Genomic DNA, 23,060 nt, shown 5'->3' on the forward strand with positions numbered 1-23,060 from the left:
CCCAGCAGAGGGCATCCAGTCCTCTGTAGCTGGAGTCATAGGTAGTGAGTCAGTGGACAGCAAGTGCACATAGCCAGAGGCATCTCTGCAGCCTGAGACTGTTTACATTCAAACCACAGAAACCTCACTAAAACAGAAAATTCAATGGCCATCGACAAAAGCTACTTACTGGGCATCCATCTACTTCATAAACAACATCAAAAATTTGCTTCTGTGCTTCTGTTTTTCTCTTATCCTCATTGATATGTCTGGAAAATTAATGGTTGTTTCATAAAATTTCTTTTAATATAGACATTGAAATCAGTATACAAATAAATCTCATGTCACAAAGCCCAACTTTCATGCGGGTGCCTTAATTGTGAAACATGAATCAGATAAATATTCCTTCAAAACATCCTGATATTAAAAATTATTCCAAGGAATCTTTCAGAATTGTTATACCTTACTATGGAACATCTTACTCAGGATTTACACCTTCTAAAATACAGTTAGCCTGTATAATACTTGATGTTAACAAAATTCTCAGGTTTGAAACATACTTTGCATTAGGCTTTATATTTTCCTCTCAAGTCATACGGCAGTCATTTCCGAACAGCCACAAGGGCGACGGCTACTAGACAGGGTGGCTTAGACGCCGCCTGCCTTTTACCCTTGGGTTCAAAACTAAAAATCAGTCAAACATTTTTCTTAAAATTAGAAAACACATAACGGTTAAAAGCCCAAAATTGTGTTTATTGGACTAGGCTCTCATTTAACAATCACGTCTAACTGGACCCTGAGAATTTACGCGGTGAACAGTTTATGAATGTAAGAGTGTGGGAACTTTCACTGCTAAGAGGTGAGGAACACCTCTGCTCACGGTGCAAACTTACTGAAGTTACTGTCACGGAGAAACACCACTGGGAAGTGGGGCAGGGAGGCTCTAGCTAGAGCTCATGCCCTGCTCAACATCAGCAGGGAGCCTTCGGAATGCAAAGCTTGCATGGGGTTAGGATCTGGTTCAATGGGAGAATGTTCTATGAAAGAACTTCCTGAATTTAAGGAATGTGTAAAGCCTTCACTGAATGAAGTTTAATTCACATGAGAAAATTTATTCAAGAAATATAAAAAGTACGAAAAAGAAAATTCAGCTGGTGAGAGGACCTATGAATGCAAGGTTTGTAGACAGATTTTAATTGAAATCAGAAAATCCCCATGAAAAAGACCATATGCATGTGAATAACATGGAAAAGCCTTTCTCTGGAGCACAAGAAAGTGCATTCACGTTTATTTTCAAATTTCCATTACTGGCTCTGTACATATAATTAAGTCAGAAATAAATATTTTGATCAACATATTCTTACAATACTTATCATTTTAACTGTAATCATACTACTAGAGAAAGAACTTAGACACTTTATAAAGTATGTTATTGATACTTTTCTATCATTTATGACAAAGATTATCACTTCCAGCCTAATCTAATAAAAACATGCCAGCAAGATGGATCTACAGGTAAAAGCATACAGCCCCATATACCAGAATCCCATGTAAAAGTGGACGGAGGAAACAACCTCCCGTTGTCTCCTGACTTCCACTTGCCTATGATAAAAGCCACATGTTCACCACACACTCAATCTCTGTCTGTCTCTCTCTCTTTCTCTCACACACACAAAGTAAAATATAAACTGCTTACGTCATTACTTCTTTTAGTGATCCAATAGCTTTTTCTAAAGTGCTTTTGTCTGGATTTTCATCAGCTGTATGCTTTTTAAGATCTGTAATAATAAAATGGTTTTTTTTTTCCATGATCAAAAAGAAGTCAGTGGTTTTCCACCTACGCCTTAAAAATACATCACTCTTTTTAATATAGGTTAACTGTTTTCAAAGACAACATCTAGCCCTTATTTTGAGCAGAAGTCTGTGGCCAGGTACAGTACAGCAGATCTGCAATCCCTAACCTTAAGAGAAGGAGGACTGCAAGTTTGGAGCAACACTTGACTGCACAGTAACGGCGTATTCTCACACCAATGGCTTAATGTGTAGGTTAGAGGTCGAATGCTTGCTTAATAGGAGCAGAGTCCTAGGTCTGCTTATTCCTCAGCACTATTGGTGCATGCTTTGACTCCTAACACTTGAGAGACACAGATGAAAACATTATTACACCCATTATTGTCACCCATTAATACACCTAATTGGATATGCCACATTAGTATTAATATCTATCAGTTCACCAACTGCTTTAATTACATTAAACCAAAAATTATTACTCAGCATAAGATATTTTCAAGATACAATTAAAGAGAATTAAAACTTAACTTATATGCAAAACTGCACTGTGAGTGTCAGGATTTCCCAGACCGCAGTGTCTTTCATAAAACAATGGCGCTCAGCAGCTAAGAGCTCTTTTTTGCAGAGGGCCTACTTCAGTGCCAGTACCCAGGTTAGACTGCTCACACTTACAACTCCAACAGCAATGAATCTGATAGCCTCTGCTGGCCTCTATGGGCACTCAAACTCACATGTGCACCACTACCACTACTCACAAGCATACACTTTAAAAAAAAAAGTTTTAACCAAAGTTCTCTAATAACACTGTCTTCTTCCATTAAAGAGTCCAAGCTACTACTTGGGAGGCAGAGGCAGGTGGATTTCTGGAGTTCCAAGCCAGCCTGGTCTACAAAGTGAGTACCAGGACAGCCAGGGCTACACAGAGACACCCTGTCTCAAAAAAACCAAAAAAAAAAAAAAAAAAAAAAAAAAAGATTCCAAACTACTTTACTGATTAAATTTTCAGAATATGTAGTACTGACCTTTTAAAACAACAACCACCACCACCACCACCACCAAAACCATTGCTGTCACATGCCTTTCAGTCACTCTGGGAGACTTGTAGATTTCTCAAGCTTCCCCTACAATGCTGAATGACCCAGTATCTCATACACTGCTACATGTTTTTAAGTATGGATAGGAACATAGGACCCCACTATAGAGAGCATCTGCACACTTCATGAGCAAGCTCTGTGTTATTTACTGGAGACATTCATGTCTAACATGCTAACCCTGCTTCTCCAAGACTCTGGAGTTTTTGTTCTGCTTGGGTTCTCCTTCTGTGGCGTTCTTGCTGTTGTTAGTTTGTTACAGGTCACTCTAAGTTTAAGAGGCCTGCCTCTAACTCATCCAACCTGCCTGCCCCACCTCTCAAATGCTGACATCAGGACACCACTATGCCCAGATTTCTCAGGCTCTTTCTTTGTTCCCTATGCCTCACTTGAGACATCCTTACCCAAGCCATACCCAAGCTAGCACCACATCAACCTAATGTTTATGTGGAGTAACACAAAGATGCTTAGTCATGTTAGTCGTGGTAACATCTGATAAACTTCTACTTAATAAAAAGCCCTACTGTGAGCTAGGAATCTGCTCCCACCTCAGCAGGGTTAGACTGGAAGAATGCCTGCTCTAAAGTGAGACTCTACTTCCAAAAATGAATCAAGGAATGAAGAATTTGGATATGCAAATTGACTTTTAAAAACTCAATTTTGAAAACCTAAAGGTTGGATTATTTAAAGACCATCACCACAGTCTACAGAATGGATAGGTTTAAAGATCAGGGGAGCCTAAAACAATTTCAACTAGAAAAGTAATCTGTAAGGGGAAAAAAAATCTCCCTTTTTTGTTAGTCCTATAATTTATACTAACTAAAACTGTTGAAAAAAGGTAAACAATCAATAAATTAGATTTCTGAATTTCTACTTTAATTTAGTCAACCAAATATAAATGATAAACATATCCTTTTTAGCCAGAAATATAATTGAAATCATAAAGCTGTGATAGACAATCCTATTGAGACCTGAAGTTTTAAGTGTAAAATAATAGAGTATTGCAAGTGTACACTAGACAATCTGAGACTGATTAATTTGAGACAGGGTCGGATATATACTAGGCAGGCTCAAACTTTCTATGCCAGTCCCTGGAACCTGTGCTGACTACAAAGGACTGCACCATGCCTGGGGTCTGGAGACAATCAATCAAACTTAGGGATTGTGCACTCTGCCAATCCTAAGATGCTAAAAAAGGCTAAATAGAAAACTCAATTAAAAAAACTTAGCTAAAATTCAGAGGACTAGAAACTTGGGTATGAGTCCTCTTCCTGTGAAGTCTCTGTAGGAATTTTGTTACTTGAATAAATAGATTTAGACATAGTGACACCAGGAAATATAAGCAGAAGGACACAGCTATTACAACAAAGACTGTCAGGCAAAACTCAGAATTTGTAGCTTTAGAGACTGTTTTTCAAGATTATCATAAAATTGATATCTATAAAAAACTTTAATGCTTAAAAACCTTATGAACTTTGAAAATAAGGATATCAACTCTTCAGGAAAAAATGCAGCAGACTGAGGATGGCGCTGCTGGCTGCAGCGGGAAGCTGTGGGATGGAACTCCAACACTAATATAAATCAGACATTAGTGACTGCATTCAGGAGACTGGAGAGGCAGATATTCACGGTCGTCGTCATATCTATGAGATCATGATCAGCTGGGCTACAGAAGACTTGCCCTCTCAAAGAAGGGGGGAAAACTATTGGATAAAAACATCTAAGATAACAAAATTAAGCAAACAACATAAACCCCCAAAAAACCAACCAAACCCCAGTAAAACAAGTACCGTTTAAAAGTAAAGCGACACTGGGTAGCCTCTGCACTGGCCGGATGAGAAGTTCCACAAGGCTCTGTCGTCCACATTCTGGTTTAGCTTGATTTATCTAAAAGGAAGTAATTAATTTGTTAAACGCAAAAATATTTTAATAGAAAAGAGCCAGCAGTTGACAGTGACTCTGAAGGTAAAGGCAGCTGCTGCCATGCCAAGCCCCAGAATCCACAGGGTCAAAGGTTAACGAACTTCTGACCTGCACATGCATGCACAAGCCCTGGCATGAGCACATCTGTGCAAGCACACACGCGCACACAGAGAAATCACCAAGTAAATTAAGAACTCATACAGGACGGGAGCTGCTCTCAGGCCCATCACCATGACTCAATAATTCTCCAAGACCTACAATTTTCCCTTGCTGAGGGAAGGCTGGCGTGTTACAAAGTGTGATCCTCTACAGAGTTATATGCACGGGCCTTTCTAAGTTCCTATGAGGACGTACCATATCAACTACACCGACAACATTAGTTCTTTTGAAAATAACCACATATGGGCAACCAACCATATGCAAGGCCCTGGGCTCAATCCCCACCAATACAAAACCAGTCAAAACAACATCCCTATTCACTTAACTACCTCTTGTCCTCTGCTGTATAAAATTCCAAATTTCTAGGCCTAAACATCATAAACACTCCCAGATACAACTGATTTTAAGACAAGTATTAAGGCGTTCTTATATGTGTAGAATTTTCCTTTACTTTAAATTTACTTTAAAACTTTAAAAGACTATTTTAATTTACTTTAAAAGACTATTTTAATGAGTTCTTTCAGAAGTGACTCAGAATTCTGTATGATAGGAGTGTATATTACCTTGAGGAAAGCATGAAATCTGGGCTTTTGTTTCTCACATTTAATGATCATTTCCTTGCTCATTTCAAAGAAGTTTACAAACGGAGGGTAGGTTTTTACCAAATCTTTTGCCTAGAAACAAAAAAGAGAAACTGCTGGTTATGAACGTCACCCTTGGACAAATAATCTTTGTGACACAATTGACAATCACAATTAAGATTTATATTCAAAAGAAAAAAAAGTTTAAAGTTTCCTCACAATTTCTGTTAATACAACTTTCCTTTACAAACAAATTGATGCTGGACACAATGGCACAGGCCTCAGCCCTCAGGAAATCAAGAGACTGCCAAGATTTCCAGTAATAGAGCACACTGGCCTCCCAAGCTCCAGGGCACCCTCAGCGTTAGAGTGGGAGTTCATCTCAAACTCTGTTTTTCATTGCTATTCAAACCATGCATCAACTGGTATCCACAACCTAAGACATAAAACAGCAAATAAAGACACATATGTACACACACACACACACACACACACACACACACACATACACACACACACACACGACACACACATTAAAAAAGGACACATTTTTGAGTCTCAGTTGATAGTGTGTGCCAAGCACATAAAACCTTGGGGTTCCACCCCAGCACAATATAATCTACACATGATGACACCTATCTATGAACTTGGCATTTGAAATCTGTTTTCAGAATACATAAAATGAAATTAAGGTTGGTCTGTACAGAGTCTAAAATTGCATTTATTGTTTGCTGAAGAATCCAAACCACTACTAAACACCAATCCTATTACCTAAAACATGCAACTTAAGGAAGGAAAAATTTTGGTCTGAAGAGATAGAATAGCTGTTGAGAGAATTTATTGCTCTTGTAGCAAATGAGAATTCAGTACCCAGTGCCCACACAAGGCAAGAGTGCTCATAACACCCTGTAACTCCAATCCCAGGAAATCTAGTGTGCCTTCTGGCCTCTGCAAGAACCTGCCTGCATATACCCGGGCACACATAGAAATACCATTAAAATCAAAACACTCTATCTTTGCAAACAAAACATGAAGAAAGTTTCTTGGCTAGAGCTGGAGAAATGGCTCGGTGGTTAAGAACACTGACTGTTCTTCCAGAGAGATCCTGAGTTCAAATCCCAGCAACCACACGGTGGCTCACAACCACCTACATTAGGATCTGATGGCTTCTTCTGTCAGGCAAGCACACATGCAAAGAGCACTCATGCATAAATTTTTAAAATGTTTTAGCCAATTAAACATGTTAAAAGCCATCAAATAAACAAATTCCTATGTTTCTAGTCCTCAACAACCTGAACAAACATATATAAACATGAGGAAAAGGCCTCAGAAAACAAAAGCACTGTTGCAGAAAGAACATCATGCACTCAGATGCATAACCCCAGCCTCAGGGATTCAAACAAAAGCAGCTTATAGTCACAGGACTTCAGGAAAAGGAAAATAGTTTCGGGATTTTTGTATTGTTTTTGTTTTGAGACAGGGTTTCACTTTAAGTTCAGGCTACCAATTTTCCTGCCTCAGTCTCCAAGTGCTAGCACTACAGATATAAACCACACAACCTAGAACACATGATTTACTTACTAAATGTAAGCTACACAGATTTTTGTAGGCCTTTTGTTGGGACAGGCTTTGAAGGCCTCTGACTTACAATTTTCTTGCCTTAATTTCCTAAGTGTTAGAAGGAGAGGTGTATGTATCTATAACCTACCTCTTGATTTGTTTATTCTCTGTTAAAGGACTTCTATAGTTCTAAAGATTGGATCCAGTCCCCATTCACAATAGGCAAACACCAACACGAACTACCCTAACCTCCAGCCTTAAATGAAACATGAACTAATAAAAAGGTTTCTTCCTCCCCTAGTACAATGTGTAATGAATACTCAACAAACATCCTTGCCTGACTCATATATGTGGCCTTAATCCTAAGAAATCAAATTCCACAGAGGCAGACAAAGAGATAAACAATACGTTTTTGTGTGTGTACATATAAATATATATACAGGTTTATAAATTATAATACACACACATATACATATATATCTATACACACACACACACACACACACACACACACACACACACACACCATTTGGGGATAGCAGACAACTTTACACTAAAGTCACTATGCAACTGTGTTCGAACAATGATCTTGTGTTGCGTTGGGCATATTAAAAGTTTAAAAGTCATGAACAATCCTAGCAGATTTTAAAACCATGGGAAATGGCATTTTCACATTTCCTTCCCTGTCAGTCCTTAATGAGATACCACTTAAATAAATGTGAACTCTACAATAAACACTTACATATTTAAGAAAGATGTCACCAATACTTCTGCTCTCATCCCAGTTAGCAATAAGGTCTTCAAGATCATCCTGAAAAAGGGGGAAAAAAAATCAAACATTTAAATCCAACAGCTCCTTAAACATCTTAACATCTATTTATGAGATCTTCTGCTGGGAAAAAAAAAACACCTTATGCAGTACCATAATGTTATGTGCAAACTTCTTATCACAACAAAGAATTAAATTTTTGTCTACAAAGACAACAGCCTTTGGATTAATTAAGAAAACATAAATAGCACTGTCAGACAGACCAATCCTAATTCCCCTATATGACTGATAGATCGATGTTTTGTCTTACTAGCTATGAAAGTTGATCGACCTTATTAATTATGAAAAGGCTATTTTTAATCCTGCTGCTGTAGCAACTAATTTAACACAAGTCATTAAAAATTATAACCTGTAGCAGGGTTCAAGCAAATCTTACTAAAAGGGACAGATGGAAAATATTCCAAGGCCATATGTCTTCTGTCATTAGTATTCAAGTCTGCAGAATTTGAATACGATGAGAAGCAACCATACAAAGTAACAAATGGGGAGAGGAGAGACTGGAACCTTGAGTCCTAAATGGGATGCCTTTACAAACCTCCACTCTCGGGCCTCAGAGATGTATGTGGAAGGCAGAAATATTTTTAAGAGCCATCTTGGATGAGTCCAAAAAAAAAGCAGCATCTTGCAAAACTATAACAGAACTGAGCACATATAAGCTCAGAGACTGTGGCGGTGTACATAATACCTGCACATGTCTAAGCCAGACAGAACCCGAGCACTGAGAAGGGGAAAGAGACTTAAGTGAGTCCTACCCTAACGAAGAAGTTATTAGGAACTGATACTTCCCGGGAAACAGAGAATTGGTTTTCTGCAATGGAGTGACACTGGGTTTAGCAACCACACTCCAGGGAAGGCGCCATACCAGAAGCAGTTGGTCAACCCCAAATAGGAGCCATGGTTTTTTTTTTCTTTTTTTCTGGGCTCTTTTGTCTTGCTTTAGTGTATTTCTTGTCTTCTTGATTTTTTTGTCTGTCTTTTGTTTTTTCTTGACTTGTTATATTCATCTTTTTAAAAAAGAGACAAGGAACATGAAGCTGGGTGGTAGGGAGGTGCGGAGCCCTCTGGGAGGAGGAAGGGGAAAGAATGAGATCAAAATAGAAAGTATGAGGAAAGGAGAGTATGAGGACACGGGCTCTGCTATCACTCTTCCCCGAGACAGAGGGCCTGATGCAGCCTATAAACCATATCTGCTAACCCCTAGTTCTTAAAATTCCTCAGTCGCCCTAAAACACAAAATAGTCATAAAAACTTGAATGGGCTAGAGAGATGGCTCAGGGATCGAAAGAACCCATGTGCCATTTCCAGCACCCACAACTCTAACTCCAGTTATAGAGGATCCAGTACCAACTTCTGCCTCTTTGAGTACCAAGCATGCACGTGGTATACAGACAAACATGTAGGCAATATTTATACACATACAGCATGTCAAAAATTTTTATTGAAGATATTTACCATATTTGAGCCTAGAGTAGTGTCTTAAAGCCTAAACAAGGAGGACCACCATAAGGGAAAGCCAGAAACATTGTGAGATCTACGTTTTACATACAGTACTGATTTACGTAGCTAGGTTGAAATACCGGAAATGTTACAGTAACTACACACAGCCCACAAAAAGAATGATATTGACCTCTAATACAAACTTACCTTGATCTTCATATGCACATCAAAGATATCTGGGATGCTCCCAAAAATAGTCTTGATCTCCTCAGGTGCAAGAATAGGCCCACCACGCTGTCCTTCTTCTTCTAAGGGCACCTGAAATAACTAGAGGAGGAGGGGGGATCAGGGTTAGGCAAACTGTGAGGAAACGAAGGCTGAAATGTAAATAGCTATGATAAACAGCGATGGCAACCCTAGAAAGAGCCAAGGAAAGTGTGCTCCCTAAACTTAGCCATCTTTTCTCATTACATTTTCCTTCCCATCTATAGAATGATGTACTTGTGCGCACGCACATACAAGGTGGGAGGTGGGGGACGGGGGGGGGACGGGGGGGGGGGGTGGACAGAAGGTAAGTAAGTGCACTGCTGCTCTTCCAGGGGACCCAGGTTCGGTTCCCAGCCCCCACAAGGTGGTTTACAACTCCAGTCCCAGGAAATCCAATGAACTCTTCTGATTTCCACAGGCACTGTGCCAAAACTCAATATATATAAAATAAAAATATATCATTTTTTAAAAAAAGGAACCAAACAAATAAATTATTAGAATTAGAAGAGGCTTTTTTAATTGAATTTTTAAGGAAGCAATAAGCTTTCTAAATACATAATAATAAAAAACTAAATGTTTTAGAAATGGTGGCATAGAAACCCAGTTGCAAAGAAACTAGATATCTTCATCTCACATGAAGAGACCTGAACTCTATCCACTTATTGCTACAGACATCATCATCATCATGTTTGCTATTATTATTATTGTACATGGCTGTATATGAGAGAAGGGAGGGATGGCGAAGACGAGGAAGGGGGAGAAAACATGGGTGTACACATGCAAACGCACATTTGGAGGCCAGAGAACAACTTTCAGAAGTCTATTTCTCCTTCTATCATGGGGTGCTGGGATCAAACTCAGGACATTAGGGTGTCTGAGGCAAGTGCTTTTACCCACACTGAGCCATCTCCCTGGGCCAGCTGTATCAATCATAAAAGAGGAAAAAAAAAAAGGAAAGAAAAAAAACCTCATATAGAGAATAAGTCGGTCCAGCAAGGTCACAGGATAAAAGGGCAGCACACACATAAACACAAAAAGCATGCACACCTTACTCACAGGACTTTGGTGACACTGCAAGGTGAAGGCAGAGGTAAGTGGAGTCTGTGATATCAAGGCCATCCTGGTCTGAATAGCAAGTGTCAGGATAGCCAGTGCTATATAGTAACACTCTGTCCCACAAGTTTAAAAAAAAAATTTTTATTTTTTTGTTTTTTGTTTTTTCGAGACAGGGTTTCTCTGTGTAGCCCTGGCTGTCCTGGAACTCAGGCTGGCCTCAAACTCAGAAATTCCCGTGCCTCTGCTGCGATAAAAGGTGTGCGCCACCACACCAGGCAAAAAGAAAATGTAATGATGTAAAAAGCTGTGCCATCTATTTCTAAAATAGAAACTAAACATTTGGGTATAGGGTGCACATGCTCAAAAGCAGATCTGACAGGTGAGATAAAGACATAAGGAAAGAAGCCACACAGTCGCAGATGGAAACACTGGACACAGAAAGAATGACAATTATCTTGTTAGTTGATCAAGGTGTTTCAAGATAATACCAATCAAAGTCCTAGGACTTTCTATAGAGAGAAAATCTGATTCTAGAATTTCTCAAGAAATAAAAAATTATTTCATAATAGAAAACAATATTAAAGATGGTATGGTACAGTATAACTAAACCAAGAAATGAAAATTGACACAATTTATATAAATATAAAAACCACAGTAGCAATCCCAACGTATCAGAAGCAAACAGAAAGAGCTGAGTTCAAGGTCAACTAGATCAACACTGAGGCAAAACCAGAAGGAAAACAACAAACAAACAAACAAACAACAAGGAGCAAGTCTTAACCACGCAAAGAATGGTCTTTCAACCCTGTTATACCAATGAACATCAGCCTGAATAAAAACCTGTTTGCAAAAATTAACTCAAAGCAGTTCATGGAAAGTAAAATCTAACTTCATGAATTTCTAGAAGACAATATTCATGATTTAGTTTTAGGTAGAATCCTTAGACATGACCTCAAAAATGTGGACTACAATGAAAACAGAAAAACAGACATTTAATAAGAATTTTAAAAATTCTAATAAGATAATTAGCAACTGTCTTATTTATATACTGTTTTAAAAAAATATTTTAAAAATCACACACTTGACAAAGGACTAAAACTCAAAATTACATACAAAGAACTCTTAAAACTCAGGAAAGAAACGACACAACATAAAAACCCTGAGAGCTCTTTGTGCACTAAGATGTCGGTGTGTTTTAGCAAGAGCAAAGAGACGCTAAAGAATCAAACATTGGATCTCAGACATCCTACATAGTCAAACTGTCAGAAAGAGGAAAACAGGGAAGAGAAAGGGGGGTGGGGGGAGGAAGGGAAGAGACTATAGATACACACTAGTTAGATGATTCTGAAGGAACCCAGGCCTCAGGGGGTGCACACCAGGACTCCAATTATAAGATACCCTAAAAAGAAACCCGGGGAGATGTGAGAGTACAGTCAGTTCTGATTCCAGACTGCAGTCAGGTAAACCCCTCCAAGAACAAGTACATATTTAAAGTTACTAGTTAAGTAACAGTAAGATAACAAATTGTTCGGTTCTTAACATAAAGGACAGAAAGAAGTGAGTGATTCTAAGTTAGCTTAGATGTTAACTCGGGATGACTGAGCAGGTAGATGCTCACCACCAAACCTGTCAATCTCCATCTACAGATCCACAGGAAGGACGGAGACATCCAACCCTTCAAAGTCCTCTTCTGACCTCTATATTTGTGCATATGCACTCGTAGCAATCCAACTGCCGTAGCCTCCAGAGAACTGGCCTACTCCTAAGGGTCACCATGCCCAGTTAACTGAAACTGTTTAATTACGCATGTGAAATTACACGTCTCGGGCCACTTTGCTTACATAAACTGAGCAGAGGTTCTAAGGCCTGTGACCTGCATTTACTATGACTGTTCTCTTTTCCTCCCTCCTTCCTACAGGGTTAATTCCGGATTAAGTGCAGGTTGTGTGTTAATCTACAGCTTGACCAATGAGCAAACCCCAGTCCGAGAACGTTCTCTTTAAGACAGCTTTTAGGACTTGTGTTTCTTTTGTTGGAAACAATTTCAAAATCACTTAATTTTACCTTATCCACTTAGATCAAACAAATACCCAAAACTTGCCTCTCTCTTTGGAAGAAGGAAGGCTCTTACTACAGCATGGTAGTCCAGGCTGGCCTAGAATTTGTTTTCCTCCTACCTTAACCTACCAAGTATCGGGGTTTCAGGTTTGTACTATGCCCAGCTGTGGTTTTTTAAGTATGTTTATTTGTTTTTAGTAGATCAAGTTCATCCTGATCACAAAAATTGGGGGCGAGGTGTGAATCTGTGTTTTAGAAAGGATAAACTGTTTGGCAAGTTAGAAGCTTTGGTTAAGTTGTGTACTGGCTAGTTCTGTGTCAACTTGACACAGCTGGAGTTATCACAGAGAAAGGAGCTTCAGTTGAGGAAATGCCTCCATGAGATCCAACTGTAAGGCATTTTCTCAATTAGTGATCAAGGGGGAAAGGCCCCTTGTGGGTGGGACCATCTCTGGGCTGGCAGTCTTGTTTCTATAAGAGAGCAGGCTGAGCAAGCCAGGGGAGGCAAGCCAGTAAGGAACATCCCTCCATGGCCTCTGCATCAGCTCCTGCTTCCTGACCTGCTTGAGTTCCAGTCCTGATATCCTTTGGTGATAACAGTAGTATGGAAATGTAAGCTGAATAAACCCTTTCCTCCCCAACTTGCTTCGTGGTCATGATGTTTGTGCAGGAATAGAAACCCTGACTAAGACAAATTGTATTAATGATATGGACACTAAAATCTGTGCCTCATGTATACTGCATATGCCTTACCTGTCCCTGTAATGGTAACATGTACATGTGTATAGTACGAGTGTATGTGTCTGTCTGTCTGTCTGTGCATGTGCACGTGGGAGCCTAATGTTGAGAATCACCCTCCATGGCTCTCCCATCTTATGCATTCACTGAAATGAAGCAGGTCCTCTTGGCCTAACCAAAAGCTAGACTATGTGGCTAATGTTACTAGTCAGACACTCTGGGATCCACATTAACTTCTGAGGCTGGACTCACAGTCAGGAGCTAAGCTCACCCAGCATTACAGGGCTCTGCTGATCCAAGTTGCAGGCCCCATGCCACCCAGCAAGAACTTCACCCTCTGAGCAGGACCCCCAGCCTCTCTTGCCCTTTACTGTATACTGACTGTACTTTTCTCATTTTTGGGTTTGTGTGTAAAACTGCACCTCAAATGTAGTTTTCATAAATGTCAGTAAAAAACTAGGACTAGGGATGTAATTCAGTTAGCAGTGTTTGCCTAACAGGCAGAGCATGCAGGAAGCCGTGTTCCATCCCCAGCACCACATAAGCCTGGCAGACAGTGCACACCTTCAGTCTAGCACTTAAGAGGTACAAACAGGAGGATCACAAGTCCAAAGGTATCATGAAAAGCCGAAACAGATTACTGATGTCAGTATTGTACAGCTTCTCAGCCGGAGTACAGACTATCTGTTGTCCATATATGCAGCATTAAATAGAGCAATTTCTCTAGAACACACTTTTCAGAAAATCCTACCGCTTCTAAACATAAAGCAGTACCTTAACAAGGTGGAAGTTGTAAGAATCCAAATGTAGTCGGTGCTGGTTCAACCCAGTTGGGGAAGGGGGGGGGGGGCGGTGACACACACCTTTTCAAAAGGGTTTAAGCACAAGTGCCTGGTAGTAATTAACACAAGACACTGCCACAAGGTTACACAAAGGCTGTGGTGTAACATAGAAAAAGCACATCTAGAAACCAAGTGCATGGCAGCCTGACTGGCACTATTCTTAAGAAAAAACACTGCAGTTAAGGACTATTGGTTTAGTCTCTAAGTCATCCTCCTGTGGGGCTGGCACTCACACCCATTATCGGAGTACTCAGGAGGCAGAGCAAGGAAGATAACTTTAAGTCTGAGGTCAGTCTATGCTATGTGTTAAGTACCAGCCCAGCCAGAAATACACAGCAAGATTTATCTCAACCCTATATCCACCACTACCACCCAAAACAACACCAATACTCTTTAAAAGAACAAAACACAAAGTCACAGAAAGGAAGACAAGAGGGGAGAGAGTTTCAAACAACAGGAATCACTCTACAAGCACACCCTACTCACTTGAATGATTGTGGCCAGTATATTGACATAATTGCTCTCAGTCTGGTAGAGCTCTTTCGCCACCTGCCACCTGGCTGACTGCTTTGGAGGAACTGGAGTAGAACTTCTAGAAGACTTAGCACAGGACTTCGGTGTTTCTGGGAAAGAAGAAAGGTTCCATCAGAAGGCAGATCTAAACACTATAAAGACATTATAAAGCACAGCAATAGAGCTTTCTGTTAAAGTAAAACTTCCTCATGGGATAAGGCTAGGAAAATACAATGACCAAAAAGGTCATTGATTCAGAGCTGAGAACATGAGTCAATGGGAAACTGCTCACCTGGCACGTGTGAAGTTCTAGGCTCAACCACAATACCAATTAAAAAGCTGACAGTGTACAGGTAAGTGGCCTACACTCTTCAGATTTACCAAGGTTATTATATTAAAGGAAATCCCCTCAATGAGAAGAAACTAAACGGTGAAAACAGGTACCCTAGATTAAATCCTAAACTAAACTACAAGAGCTTCTTGTTTGGGGGAGAGGAGGGTTAGAAATCAGGACATGATTAAGACAACTAGAGAAATCTAAAATACTTCAGAGTGCACATATATAATCTCATTATTCAGGATGCTGAAGAAAAGCCGTAAGTTCAAGGACACCCTGGCCACACAGCAATATTCCCCTTTCTGTCTCAAAGCATGGGCTGGTAATGTAGAGGAAGGGCACCTCCCTAGCATGAGTGACAATTAGTACAGAACACTATGAAGTCAAAGGCTTTTACTTTCTGTATCTTAAATCTAGCAAATCCTACATATTTACAGACAAGAGAAATGCTGGTGATCATAACAGGTTTGACTATAGGAGTCTTTGTCTGTTCAACACAAAGTGACATCATCCTCCTGACTCCCACCTATTCTACCTCACTTCCCCAGGACTTCTTATAACCGTTTAATACTAGAATTAACGCAGGTGTAGCGTTACACCCAGCACTTAAGACTAGCCTCAGCTATGGGACCTTGTCTCAAAAAGAAAAACAGAACAATTATCAGTCACTCTTCAGCTATAGCCCTGGACAATTCCTAACTCCTGTTCTGAAGTTCAGTGGCCTGCAAGACAGACACACAGACAATCACACAAAAGCATAGAGTAAACAATCACCCAACAAAAGCATTACTGTGCAACTGATATTTTTTACAAGATTTCTCTCTTCAGGGTTTCTGTTGTTTTGTTTTTGCTTTTGTTTTGAGGCCCAGTCTCATAATGGCCAGAGTGTCTCTAACCCACCTTCTGGGCTCCACTTGCCCAATCTAGGAATTATAAGGGTAGACTACCCAGCTACGCTCAGCTTTTGTTTTGAACTGTCTTGTTTACTCAACTAGACCAAGACTATTAAGAGAAAAGCCTTCCCAGTTCATTCACTGTAGCAGGGATTTATTCTACTAGTTATCCCAGTATACTCCATCTTAAAGACTAATTCCATGAAACGTGAATTACTACCTCCATAGTGGATGCTGGACTCGGGTGTGTTGGAGATATCCAGGAGTGAGCCAATAGAAAGAGAGTGCTCAGCTGAGGGCCGCTTCCGGGGAGGGAAAGGAGAGAGGTCAGTCTCCCTGGAGAGCTGAGCCAGGGTCTCTTTCAATCTCCGTCTCTTGCGGTTGCTGTTTGGAGTACTTAGAGAAAGCAGAGACACCGATTTCTTGAGCTCAGGAGTATTAGCCTGAAATCAAAAGCACAAAAGTGTTTAATTTTTACTATGATGGTTCTTGTTATACATATATAAATGCTCTGGACACAACAGTATCGATTTTGCAATTTCACAGAACCAAGAGTAGAAACACACCTTTTCATACAAATACATAGTCTCTCCTGCACGAGCGTCCATCTGAATGCTTCCCCAGAACCACTAAAAGAGAGAACAATATTAATTAAGATTTTAAATTGACCTTAGCAGAGAAGCTATAGTATTTATTACTAAAGCTAAGTAACTTCATTCTGGAGTTACTTGCCTCTTGCTTGACAACAAAAAGTTTCTTTGAAGGTTCGAATGGAAGGTCCTTTACTGTATTCTCTTCAACAATAAGGTGAGTGCACCTTTCATCCCCAACTGGTAAATAGCTACCTCCTAAAGAGAACAGGGACACAGATAGATCAGCCAAACAACTGTTCTCCAAAGATCCATCTCTAAAGCAGCTATTTATTATGAAGTGTCTATTTATAGGATATCAGTTATTTCTAACAAGGACTTAAAGGGTTTGTTTTACTCGGGTCAGACAAAGTACAGTCCAGTGATGACTGGTAAGCCACAGCAGGAAAAGCATAAGGTAGCTAGCTAGTCACACCACAATAAGCAGAGATAAATGCAGGCATTCAGTTCACTTTGGCCTTTGTGTGCACGGAATGGTACCACCCCCATTTAGAATGGGTCTTCTACGTCCACTAACCCAGTCTGGAAACTCCCTCACAGACATGCTCAGGTGCTCGCCTCAGGCCAGTGTCGACCACCACAGACATCATGTTACCTGACCTTGCATTTCAGTCATTTCTTCCATACTATGTTTCTCTTCATCTGAAAATCCCAGGAAACTTAAAATGCAATCTTGGAATGGAGGAACTTTAAATTCATTTCTAAAGTCATCAACTGCTGCACAGAAACACCTAAAAACAAAATGTGCATTTCTAAAACCAGCTTCAATTCCATCAGCTAGGGAAATTAGTTTGTGAAATCTCAGTAAATTTTCAAGGTCTTACAAGAATGAGTTCATTTATTGAAAAATATATTACATAAAGTCCTAAAAAGTTAGTTTTGTCTGCTTTGTTTTGTTTAGTAAAAGAGGAGGTCGCCCAGGATGCTGCTTAGTAGAAGTTGAAATTAACACGTGCAGGCCTGGGAGTCATTCACTGCACCTGACAAAATAATCACAGACAACCTTCCCATCATTCAAATCCTGGCTGGGCGTTTGACACTCTGTAACACAGACATTCTCTGATTTCATGAACTTTTACATAAAGAAGAACCAGAGCAGACAATGCACACCTGGAGGGTTAGCAAAAAACGTTAAGTTTTAAGGACCAATTTAAATGTATCTACACATAAAGTAGAAAAAAACATAATCTAAATACCTGAAAGCATTAAACTATTATCTAATAAATTTTAGAATGTTTATGACAATGGAAAAAATGTATTGGTATGTGTGCACGTGGGTGCTGTAGTGCAAACATGGAAGTCAGCAGACAATGCCCACAAGTCTAATCTCCCCCTCGTGGGAGCCCTGGGAATCCAACATAAGTCATCAGGCTTGGGAGCAAGTACCTCCGCCCACCAAAGCTTCTGGACTGCTCAGTCAAATTCACTTAACAAAAATCAGCCCCGCAGGGCAGTGGTGGCGCACGCCTTTAATCCCAGCACTGGGAAGGCAGAGGCAGGCGGATTTCTGAGTTCGAGGCCAGCCTGGTCTACAGAGTGAGTTCCAGGACAGCCAGGGCTACACAGAGAAACCCTGTCTCAAACAAACAAACAAACAAACAAACAAACAAACAAAAATCAGCCCCATGAGCTAGCTGAGCAGGTAAAAGTACATGCAACCATTCCAAACAACCTAAGGTGACTAAATCCCTAAAGTGCACATACAGTAGATGGAGAACACAAATCCACATCACCCTCTGCACTGGCTGGTTTAGTGTCAACTTGACACAGCTGGAGTTATCACAGAGAAAGGAGCTTCAGATGAGGAAATGCCTCCATGAGATCCAGCTGTAAGACATTTTCTCAATTAGTGATCAAGGGGGAAAGACCCCTTGTGGGTGGGACCATCTCTGGGCTGGTAGTCTTGGTTCTATAAGAGAGCAGGCTGAGCAAGCCAGGAGAGGCAAGTCAGTAAGAAACATCCCTCCATGGCCTCTGCATCAGCTCCTGCTTCCTGACCTGTTTGAGTTCCAGTCCTGACTTCCTTGGTGATGAACAGCAGTATGGAATTGAAAGCTGAATAACCCCTTTCCTCCCCAACTTGCTTCTTGGTCATGATGTTTGTGCAGGAATAGAAACCCTGACTAAGACACCCTCCATCCTCCAAATCTGCCCACACATACAATCACGCACAAAGTGCTTAATTCTGAGAAATGATTTTATAAAATAAAACCCAATGATATCAAATCTTACAATTTTAATTGTTTCAAAAACCTGTCTTACTTATATGCTTATTATAAATGAGTTTTATAACCTATGTTTTATTCCCTAAGCCATTCAAAGAATTCATGTTTTCTATACTATTTTCAAATTTAGTTTTTGTTGGCACATGGCTTTATCTTTAAAACAAATGTTAACCACACTTTAAAAAATAATAACAATATGTTGGGTAGAGAGATGGCTCAGTAGTTAAAAACCCTGGCTGCTATTCCAGGGCCCAGGTTTGACTCTGAGCAACTCTAGTCCCAGTGGATTTGATGCCTGCAACCTTGGGGTTCATCAGACACTGTATACATGTGGTACAAAAATATTCATCCAAGTACACAAATATACAAAAACAAACACAAAAAAACAAATATTTCAAAGAAAGAAAGAACGAACGAATGAACATGTTGAATTCACACAATAATTAACTATGGATTCCTAAGCACTTACTGTTCATTGCGTCTTTCCCACGCTTTATAAATCCATTCTGGCTTCATAATTGGAGTGCCCAGGCTCACAGCAACCTGGGAATATTAACACCAGTTACAGTGGGACTCAAGGAAGTGCTTCTAAAGAACTACTTATAAAATTATTAGCACAATTTCACATTCTATTTTCTTACAGTTATGGTGACTCTAAAATAAGTTCCATGGTACCCAACTCTTATGCTATTTTCTATAATTATAGCTCTTTGATTTCTCCTTTTGTTCTGTTCACACCTTGGAAGAATTGGCTAAAACAAGACTACAAAAGAAAACAAGTAATGACTGTGGGCATTGAGCAGACTGGAAGCCCCGGAGCCTCTGAGGAAGCCTCTGAGAGGATGGTAGGAGCTTCACCTGCCTCCTGCCAGGCCACTGTCACATGACCATACTACCAGCATAGGAACACGACCTATGATCACGTGGATCAGAACAGAGTTCTCCATGCTAATGAGGTATCTAGAGGGTTTAGCCAATAAACTTCCCTCCCTAAACATTCCTACATGCAAAAGGTATTTAATCTCTGGTCCACCCGGAGGAGGTGGTATGAAACCATTTTCCACACTGAACAACCAATAAACAATTTGGAGCCAAGGACTTTCTCATCAAGAAGCACTGTGGGGAACATGGAGAAACCCTTTGTCTACAGAGCCTCACCATCCTAAGTCTCTGCAGAAGGCCGCTCTGCTCCCAGACTCACCACTCCTGAGCTGACCCTGAGTTCCCATCCCCACGGCCTGGTCTCTGCAGGCTCCTCCTCAGCGTCCTCGACTTCCAGCGGCATCTGGGTGCCCAGGAGTCTGAGGAACCCTGGCTCAGGCCTCATCACAGGCCCATGGACCCTGACCCTCAATTCCCGACTCCTCTGCGTGGTTCCCAGCAGCAAGTGGACACGCAGGAGTCAGGAACCCCCAGCTTTGGCCTGCCGCAGCTTAGGTTTCAGTTTCCCCGCCCTGAGCAGTCTATTGGAGCTTACGGGGAGAAACACGAAACAGTTACATCACTAAACTCGTAGAATATGAATACGTTTTTCAGGAACGTCTAGAGCAAAGAGAACCAAACATCTTTAGTAGCAGTTCTCAACCTGGAGGGGCCATGGCACTTTAGCTAACCATGACTAGCTAGGCACTGACTATGACCTTGATACCATTAAGGCAAATATGAAGACACCTATGTGTGATCTTGTAGTTATCAGAATAATCTTGCTGTTACTTAATGTAGATAGAATGATGCTTTTTTTATTTTTTACAATATTCCAATCTTGAAACAAAGATAGTATATATTCCTTAGGTTTTATCAGTAGTGCACTTATTCCTTATAGAGTACTTATAGAATGGACAACGAAAAGCCTCCCACGTACACCTAAAAGTGACCTGCAAATGAATTACCTTTACCAATACAAGAGTTTGACTCTGGAAGATTTTGATACTGTTTGCACACATATTCTTGGGTGGAGGTGAGCTGTCATAACTATGATACTGGACTATTTGACACTTACTATACAATTAAAGACAAGATTTCTCGTAACAAGTTACTCAGAACACTGGCATTTACAAAACCAGAGAACAAGAGTTTATCTGAGGTATGAGTAGCCCTCAAGACCTGAAACAAAAGGTTTAATAGAAGGATTGTAACAATAACTGCACACAGTAAAGTGGCTGTAGATAATGGCAATGAACCATGAATGTAAATGAATGAAATAGCTTTTAGCTATATTTTACCACAGTAAACAAACGTACTACAAAGTCTACTAGTAACATTGAACGATATTACTAAGTACATAGGAATGAATAAGGTAAATGAATTTAATTTTCAAATGTACCTATGATGGCTTCCATCCTTTCAGGTGTAGGTGTGTGTGTGTGTGTGTGTGTGTGTGTGTGTGTATACATAAAAATTAGGGGAAATTTCTTATATAAATACACTGAGAATGTGACAATGAATGAAAAATTCCCGTTAAGCTACTTCGGTGACATAAATCAGTTGTTAAGAAGTCCCCATGCAGTCCCCAGGACCCATGGAGTGGAGAAAACCTGTACCCGCAGTGCTGTCTTCTGACCATATATGGGCCATGGCACAAGCACACACCCACATGCAAACACAGACACACCCAAAATAAATCGAATGCACAACTCAACTGCAGCTGACAATAGATTCCTACCCAAGTAAGTTAGTGTCAGGTGACACAGTAGCATAGTACAATAATCCCAACCCCTGGGAGGCTGAGGCAAAAGATAACGAGTCTGCGGCTAGGCTAGGCAACATGGGCAGACACGATGCATACCTGTCATCCCAGAACTTGAGAAGAAGGGGGGGTTCTCTGAGTTTCAGGACCCCCTGGTCTATCCACAACCAGGGTTACAAAAATAGAGACCCTATCACAAACAAAATCCAAACATAAAAAGACCCTCTCTTGAGAGAAAAATATAAAATATTTTCTCCTTTTTAAAAAATTCTTTTTAAGAAAATATATAGATAATTTAGACATTCAAAGACACAGGTTTGTTTTCTAAGAGGGCTTTCTTTTCATAAAGCCAACAGTGAAATATCTGTTCTCACTCCTTGACCTAGCTGCCACTGCTGGTCATACAGCCTTTACTACCAATACTACCTACCAACCACCCCTCACATCACACATTTCTTTTCTTTTCTTTTTTTTTTTTTTTTTGGCTTTTTGAGACAGGGTTTCTCTGTGTAGCCTTGGCTGTCCTGGAACTCACTTTGCAGACCAGGTTGGCCTCGAACTCAGAAATCTACCTGCCTCTGCCTCCCAAGTGCTGGGATTAAAGGCGTGCGCCACCATGCCCAGCCCACATCACACATTTCAACATCTAACTTCAGTCTCCTTCAAGGTTTTATCTTTGAGACAGGGACTTACATAACACCGGCTAACTGCAAACAGCAGGAAAAGGCAGTATTTAACTGATTCTCCTGTCTCCACAGTGGTCTCCATGCTGGGATTATACTCGTGCACTATCAGGACAGGTATGCTGGGCTATGTGTGCTAAGCAAGCACTCAGTAGCTAAGCTATGTCACAAACCCTTTACTGACTTTCCAATGACAACCTCCATCTGATCCTCAAAAAAACGTACCATCAACAGAGGAGTGACATTATTAGACACAAGCCAGGCTTGGTAGATCATGCCTATGAAGGAGCTGGGAACTGGAGGATACTAATGAGTTCAAGGCTAACCTGGCCTACACAATCGTTTCTAAATGGTATATGATCGTCTCAAAATAAACATTACAGAGTAATACTATACTGAAAAGACAAAAACAGTAAGCTTACATACCCTAAATTTTTCGCCTTGTGTACAATTTGCCACCAGATGTGTTACTTTGGAATTACACTCTTTTCGAATAACTCCACCCATATGATGAACCAACGTCACCAATTTGACCTCAAAAGAAAAATTAAACAAAATTGATTTTAATTAATTTGAGCAAAATTTGTACTAAGTCATTTAGCATTAACTACTTTACAAAACTTTAAAAAAACACTTTTAAAAGAGTAGCTTGTTAAAAAAAAGTAGTTCTTGCTACATGTAAATCTATAACAAAGATAAGCAATACACAGAGTATTAAGCTAATAATAGGCAACCAACTCTGATACTGCCTAAACACACAGA

General features: G+C 40.2%; 1 protein-coding gene across 5 annotated transcripts in view; it reads right to left on the reverse strand.

The window, feature by feature from the left end:
- Ect2 (ect2 oncogene) overlaps window positions 1-23,060 on the reverse strand; it is a 57,032-nt gene that overhangs the window by 25,006 nt on the left and 8,966 nt on the right. For all 5 annotated transcript variants that reach the window (XM_006535385.4, XM_006535386.4, NM_001177626.1 and 2 more), the window contains 13 exons: window positions 22,725-22,832; window positions 19,399-19,472; window positions 17,305-17,435; window positions 16,787-16,902; window positions 16,621-16,683; window positions 16,275-16,497; window positions 14,798-14,934; window positions 9,558-9,677; window positions 7,827-7,895; window positions 5,507-5,617; window positions 4,652-4,748; window positions 1,676-1,757; window positions 170-248 (listed from right to left, as the gene is read on the reverse strand). In XM_006535385.4, coding sequence (XP_006535448.1) covers window positions 170-248; window positions 1,676-1,757; window positions 4,652-4,748; window positions 5,507-5,617; window positions 7,827-7,895; window positions 9,558-9,677; window positions 14,798-14,934; window positions 16,275-16,497; window positions 16,621-16,683; window positions 16,787-16,902; window positions 17,305-17,435; window positions 19,399-19,472; window positions 22,725-22,832 — 1,410 coding nt within the window. The remainder of the gene's footprint in view (window positions 1-169; window positions 249-1,675; window positions 1,758-4,651; window positions 4,749-5,506; window positions 5,618-7,826; window positions 7,896-9,557; window positions 9,678-14,797; window positions 14,935-16,274; window positions 16,498-16,620; window positions 16,684-16,786; window positions 16,903-17,304; window positions 17,436-19,398; window positions 19,473-22,724; window positions 22,833-23,060) is intronic.

This window comes from Mus musculus, chromosome 3 (genome assembly GCF_000001635.26).
Source record: "Mus musculus strain C57BL/6J chromosome 3, GRCm38.p6 C57BL/6J".
Taxonomy (NCBI): domain Eukaryota; kingdom Metazoa; phylum Chordata; class Mammalia; order Rodentia; family Muridae; genus Mus; species Mus musculus.